The sequence below is a fragment of the Haliotis rubra genome, unplaced genomic scaffold (genome assembly GCF_003918875.1).
Source record: "Haliotis rubra isolate DU_JTF1 unplaced genomic scaffold, ASM391887v1 Scf416, whole genome shotgun sequence".
NCBI classification, from domain to species: Eukaryota; Metazoa; Mollusca; class Gastropoda; order Lepetellida; family Haliotidae; genus Haliotis; species Haliotis rubra.
The window spans coordinates 974,877-982,398 of NW_025767098.1; the positions used below are offsets into that span (position 1 = coordinate 974,877).

At 46.3% G+C, this 7,522-nt stretch overlaps 1 protein-coding gene across 1 annotated transcript; it reads left to right on the plus strand.

Annotated features, from left to right (window-relative positions):
- The first annotated feature begins 3,773 nt into the window (after positions 1-3,773).
- On the plus strand, positions 3,774-4,399 carry LOC124288368 (uncharacterized histidine-rich protein DDB_G0274557-like). Its single transcript, XM_046724879.1, has 2 exons — positions 3,774-3,788; positions 4,013-4,399. Exons 1-2 carry the CDS (start codon positions 3,774-3,776, stop codon positions 4,397-4,399), a joined length of 402 nt encoding a protein of 133 aa, XP_046580835.1.
- The last annotated feature ends 3,123 nt before the right edge of the window (positions 4,400-7,522 follow it).

The window sequence follows — 7,522 nt, forward strand, 5'->3', positions numbered from 1 at the left end:
CCACCTCAATGAGCCTAACCACCTCAATGAGCTCTAACCATTTCACCAAGTCTAACCACCTCAATGAGCCTAACCACCTCAATGAGAGCCTAACCACCTCAATGAGCCTAACCACCTCAATGAGTCTAACCACCTCAATGAGCCTAACCACCTCAATGAGCCTAACCACCTCAATGAGCCTAACCACCTCACCGAGCCTAACCATTACACTGAGTCTAACCACCTCCAATGAGCCTAACCACCTCAATGAGCCTAACCACCTCAATGAGCCTAACCACCTCAATGAGCCTAACCACCTCAATCACCTCAGCAATGAGCCTAACCACCTCAATGAGCCTAACCACCTCAATGAGCCTAACCACCTCAATGAGCCTAACCACCTCAATGAGCCTAACCACCTCAATGAGTCTAACCACCTCAATGAGCCTAACCACCTCAATGAGCCTAACCACCTCAATGAGCCTAACCACCTCAATGAGCCTAACCACCTCAATGAGCCTAACCACCTCAATGAGCCTAACCACCTCAATGAGCCTAACCACCTCAATGAGCCTAACCACCTCAATGAGCCTCCACCTCAATCACCTCGCTGAGCCTAACCACCTCACTGAGCCTAACCACCTCGCTGAGCCTAACCACCTCAATGAGCCTAACCACCTCAATGAGCCTAAACACCTCAATGAGCCTAAACACCTCAATGAGCCTAACCACCTCAATGAGTCTAACCACCTCAATGAGCCTAACCACCTCAATGAGCCTAACCACCTCAATGAGCCTAACCACCTCGCTGAGCCTAACCACCTCAATGAGCCTAACCACCTCAATGAGCCTAACCACCTCAATGAGTCTAACCACCTCAATGAGCCTAACCAACCTCAATGAGCCTAACCATTTCACCAAGTACCTAACCACCTCTAATGAGCCTAACCACCTGCTGAGCCTAACCACCTCAATGAGCCTAACCACCTCAATGAGCCTAACCATTTCACCAAGTCTAACCACCTCAATGAGCCTAACCACGTCAATGAGCCTAACCATTTCACCAAGTCTAACCACCTCAATGAGCCTAAACCACCTCAATGAGCCTAACCATTTCACCAAGTCTAACCACCTCAATGAGCCTAACCACCTCCACCGAGCCCAACCATTTCACCAAGTCCTAACCACCTCAATGAGCCTAACCACCTCAATGAGCTCTAACCACCTCAATGAGCCTAACCACCTCAATGAGCCTAACCACCTCAAACATCTCAATGAGCCTAACCACCTCAATGAGCCTAACCACCTCAATGACTGACTGACTGAGTTTGGTTTTACAGCCGCGCTTTTAGCAATATTCCAGCAACATCACGGCGGGAACACCAGAAATGGGCTTCACACATTGTACCCCATGTGGGATTCGAACCCGGGTCTTCGGCGTGACGAGCCAACGCTTTAACCATTAGGCTACCCCACCGCCCACCACCTCAATGAGCCTAACCACCTCAATGAGCCTAACCACCTCCAATGAGGCCTAACCACCTCAATCACCTCAATGAGCCTAACCACCTCAATGAGCCTAACCACCTCAATGAGCCTAAACACCTCAATGAGCCTAACCACCTCAATGAGCCTAACCACCTCAATGAGTCTAACCACCTCAATGAGTCTAACCACCTCAATGAGCCTAACCACCTCAATGAGCCTAACCATTTCACCAAGTCTAACCACCTCAATGAGCCTAACCACGTCAATGAGCCTAACCATTTCACCAAGTCTAACCACCTCAATGAGCCTAACCACCTCAATGAGCCTAACCACCTCAATGAGCCTAAACCATTTCACCTCAAGTCCTAACCACCTCAATGAGCCCTAACCACCTCTGAGCTGAGCCTAACCACCTCACCAAGTCCTAACCACCTCAATGAGGCCTAACCACCTCAATGAGCCTAACCACCTCAATGAGCCTAACCACCTCAATGAGCCCAACCATTTCACCAAGTCCTAACCACCTCAATGAGCCTAACCACCTCAATGAGCCTAACCACCTCAATGAGCCTAACCACCTCAATGAGCTCTAACCACCTCAATGACCTAACCACCTCGCTGAGCCTAACCACCTCAATGAGCCTAACCACCTCAATGAGTCTAACCATCTCAATGAGCTCTAACCACCTCAATCACCTCCTCTTAAAGCCTAACCACCAATGAGCCTAACCACCTCAATGAGCCTAACCACCTCAATGAGCCTAACCACCTCAATGAGCCTAACCACCTCAATGAGCCTAAAACACCTCAATGAGCCTAAACACCTAACCAATGAGCCTAACCACCTCAATGAGCCTAACCACCTCAATGAGCCTAACCACCTCGCTGAGCCTAACCATTTCAATGAGTCCTAACCACCTCAATGAGCCTAACCACCTCGCTGAGCCTAACCACCTCAATGAGCCTAACCACCTCAATGAGCCCTAACCACCTCAATGAGTCTAACCACCTCAATGAGCCTAACCACCTCAATGAGGCCTAACCATTTCACCAAGTCTAACCACCTCAATGAGCCTAACCACCTCAATGAGCCTAACCACCTCAATGAGCCTAACCACCTCACCAAGTCCTAACCACCTTCAATGAGCCTAACCACCTCAATGAGCCTAACCACCTCACGCTGAGTCTAACCACCTCAATGAGCCTAACCACGTCAATGAGCCTAACCACCTCAATGAGTCTAACCACCTGAATGAGCCTAACCACCTCAATGAGCCTAACCACCTCAATCACCAAGTCTAACCACCTCAATGAGCCTAACAACCACCTCAATGAGCCTAACCACCTCAATGAGCCCAACCACACCTCAATGAGCCTAACCACCTCAATGAGTCCTAACCACCTCAATGAGCCTAACCACCTCAATGAGCCTAACCACCTCAATGAGCCTAACCACCTCAATGAGGCCTCAAACCACCTCAATGAGCCTAACCACCTCAATGAGCCTAACCACCTCAATGAGGCCTAACCACCTCAATCACCTCAATGAGGCCTAACCACCTCAATGAGGCCTAACCACCTCAATGAGCCTAACCACCTCAATGAGCCTAACCACCTCAATCACCTCGCTGAGCCTAACCACCTCAATGAGCCTAACCACCTCAATGAGCCTAACCACCTCAATGAGTCTAACCACCTCAATGAGCCTAACCACCTCAATCACCTCAATGAGCCTAACCACCTCAATGAGCCTAACCACCTCAATGAGCCTAACCACCTCAATGAGCCTAACCACCTCAATGAGCCTAACCACCTCAATGAGCCTAAACACCTCAATGAGCCTAACCACCTCAATGAGCCTAACCACCTCAATGAGCCTAACCACCTCGCTGAGCCTAACCACCTCAATGAGCCTAACCACCTCAATGAGCCTAACCACCATACCAAGCACAACCACCTCGCTGAGCTCAACCATTACCCTCACCACTAAGCTAAAGCACTTTCCCAAGCACAACCACCTCACCGAGTCTAAACACCGCACCAAGCATAAACACTAAGGCCAATCAGCTCATCCCGCTAGGGCTGTCACGATGCATCGCAGTATTGAGGGATTGCAATTGTTGAGTCTTCGATAGCAATTAATCGTTGATGGAAACGAAAAACTATCGATGCATCGATAGTATGTGTGACTATCGATAGTTTAGTAATTGACTTCCGTTGATAAATGCACAGCACTAAATACAGGAAGTACCAGATTCGTTCACATTGATTTAGAGTTATCCGCCCCTGTTACCTCTTAAACAAACATGGCGGCAAACACGGTATGGACTCGGAGTTTGAAATTGTGAATAACAACGCTAGAGTACTTCAGCTTGTTCTTATTTCATATAAACTATACACTCATTTGGGAAGTGACTTCAAATGAGACAATTCAAGGAGAAATAAACCCATTGCAATAGTAGGTCCCAGTAGCATGTTGCAATAGACTATCGATACATCCCGCTCATTTATCTCACCCAGCTGAACCATCTCACATCTCACCAAGTCCAACCATCTACCCAACCACAACTACCTCACCGAGCCTAAACACCTCTCTGAGCCCAACTACTTTTACAAGCACAACCACTACATCCACCTTATCGAGACCAACCACCTTAGTGAACTCAACCACTTCTACAAGCACAACCACTACATCCACCTTACCGAGACCAACCACCTTAGTGAACTCAACCACTTCTACAAGCACAACCACTACATCCACCTTACCGAGACCAACCACCTTAGTGAACTCAACCACTTCTACAAGCACAACCACTACATCCACCTTACCGAGACCAACCACCTTAGTGAACTCAACCACTTCTACAAGCACAACCACTACATCCACCTTACCGAGACCAACCACCTTAGTGAACACAACCACTTCACTTAGCCTAAATACCTTATCGAGACCAACCAACTTAGTGAACACAACCACTTCACTTAGCCTAAATACCTTATCGAGACCAACCAACTTAGTGAACTCAACCACTTCACTTAGCCTAAATACCTTATCGAAAGCAACCACCTTAGTGAACTCAACCACTTCAACTTAGCCTAAATACCTTATCGAAAGCAAACCAACTTAGTGAACACAACCACTTCACTTAGCCTAAATACCTTATCGAGACCAACCACCTTAGTGAACACAACCACTTCACTTAGCCTAAATACCTTATCGAGACCAACAACCTTAGTGAACACAACCACTTCACTTAGCCTAAATACCTTATCGAGACCAACCACCTTAGTGAACACAACCACTTCTACAAGCACAACCACCACATCCACCTTATCGAGACCAACCACCTTAGTGAACACAATCACTTCACTTAGCCTAAATACATTACCGAGACCAACCACCTTTGTGAACTCAACCACTTCACTCAGCCTAAATACCTTACCGAGACCAACCACCTCACCGAGTTCACCCGTCTCATCGAACCCAATCACCGTACCTCACTGTAGTCAACCACCTCAACCAGCCCGTTCACCTGAACAAGAGCGGACAGAGGAAGTATCCCAGTCCCCAAGGCGTAGTACTTCCTCCAGGAGGGCGGACCAAGAGGCCAGTATTCAAAGGATTACTTTATGCACCTCACTTTCGGCTCACACGTGCAATTTGTGTAGGCGCCAAACGTCTGTGCTCGGGGAATGAACCGACTGCGTTTTCGATTAAAGATTTGGAAAGCAGATTGGAAAACGTTAAACTTAAGTTAGCCTCAGCTAGGGATTTGTTTCAAATTTAAAGAAACAGATTAGAATTTGAATCTGAATTGTCAGAGTAGCCTGTTTTATGTACTTAATGTATGAATGAATGACAATTTATTTGTATACCGCCTAATATCCAGGTTATTTCCTGCTCAGTGGCGTTTTACAGAAAAAATACACAATGATTAGAAAAAACCCAGTGATGCTTAAAAAAAGACAGTAAAAGATAAGATGCTGAATATGGGGAGTCGAGGATTCAAAGCTAAAATATTGTCTGAATAGATGTGTTTTAAGTTTTTTTTGGAATGAGTCCCTTGATTTTGCACTTTTCAGTTCAGCTGGAAGTTAATTCCACAACGCTGGGGCTGCAACTGTAAAACACCTTTCCCCCATTTTAGTGGTGGTTCTGGGGATGGCAAGATCATTCAAAGCACTGATCTGTTTGAAGTTTTGTACGAAATTAGGCATCTTAGATACTCAGGAGCAGTGGGATCATTCAGGACTGAATATGTAAGAGAAAGCAGCTTATAGGTGACTCGTTGCTGTACAGGAAGTCAATGTAGCTCCCGCAGGATTGGTGTGATTTCACAGTGCTTCCTGGACCCCGTGATGAGACGAGCAGAGCTGTTCTGTAGATGCTGTAGGAGTTTGATGTTTGAGCTTGATGTTCCATAAAGCAGTGAGTTACAGTAATCAAGGCTGGATGTGATACTAGCTTGCACAAGAGTTTTCAGACAATCCACAGTCAGATATTTCTTGATGTTGCTGATATTGTAGAGACAGAAAGAGACAGAACGACAGAGGGATCTCACGTGGGGTTGAAAAGACAAGGATGGATCAAACATCACACCGACATTCCCCATAGCTCAGCTGGGACTGACAGAGCTGTCGCCAATGGTGATGCATGAGGGGTGGGACTTTCAGTCGTTGCTATGAGCCAGTGTAGATACCTAGTTGTTATACTATAACATTCTGCGATACAGATTCTAAGCTAATAGGCTACAGTTTGTGGTTGCGCGTGGTCGTGTGCACACAGCTCAGGTCACAAATCAGTTGAAGTTAAGCAACGTCGACCTCGGACAATCCTTGGATGGGTGACCGTGTTTGGCAGCCTGACTCCTGAGAGTTTCTAGGACTTCAGTCCTGCCCAACAACGAAGCACATGATGCATGTGGTCGCACCTTAGGCAAGTGAGTTTGTTCAAATTGCCTCTGTTCACCCAGCAGAAAAATGGGTACCCGGTGGGATAAAGTCTTGTGACTATAACCTTCTAGCGCCTAACAGGCAGCTTGGGTTATCCGGGGTAATAAGAATCAGATTCTGATTAAGCGCCGTGAGCAATCACTTGGTGTTTGGAGACTGTGCGCTATAGAAGATGACTTATTATTATTATTATTATTATTGTAAAGACATCATGTCGCATTGTCAATCTTACAAAACCGCCAGAAGTCGAGAATGCTAAACCTTCACAGGTTGGTCAAATATCACTGCATCTTCTATATCCTGAGTTGACTGCCAGACATCTCACCCGGCGCCAAGCTGCAGCAGCTGGATCAACAGGTGTTAAAACTTAATGGAGGAGACGGGTGGTTTAGTTGTGTCTAGTGCCGCGATCTAGGTAAGACGTACCATAAGTCATGAGTTCGAATCCGATATTCATGTTTCCTGGTCAGAGGTTTCCCAAAGAGGAAAACGTCTAAGAACTGCATCAACCTGGGCCTCCCTTCCACACTTACTTACGCCGCTCACTCGATACGACATGGTGGACGGAACTCTGATACTGGGCCGGGGTCACTTGTATCTACAACCCACACGAGGTCGGTGTGTAACTGATGTGGAAAGTTCTTTGTTGTGTCATTTCAAACAAGGACGTACTGTTGAGACATTGTAGACTAACAACTAGTCTCTGAAATGAACATATTTTACAGAAAGAAAATGTTCATAGTAATATATATATATAAATACACTTTCTAGACTTGCGTGGGCTTTCCTGGATATATTTGCTTCCAGAGACATTGGTGTAAAGTCAGTTGTACTTGAACCCTCTGAATACAGTTTTGAAATTTACAGTTAAACTGACGCCTCTTAGATATGTAGAAAGACGTTTGTGTTCGTGTGTGTGAGTGAGTGAGGTCCTATGTTGCTTTGAACCTCACCAAGGCCAAGGAAAAGGAAAAGGTTCACCGTCTAAAGCTTACCGCTGGTTCACCGTGTTTTGGTTTTTCATCTTTTGTTAATTTGCATGGAACATGTAACTATAGATAAACATAAGTGAAAGTTCCAGTGGCACCATTTGTCTTATTAG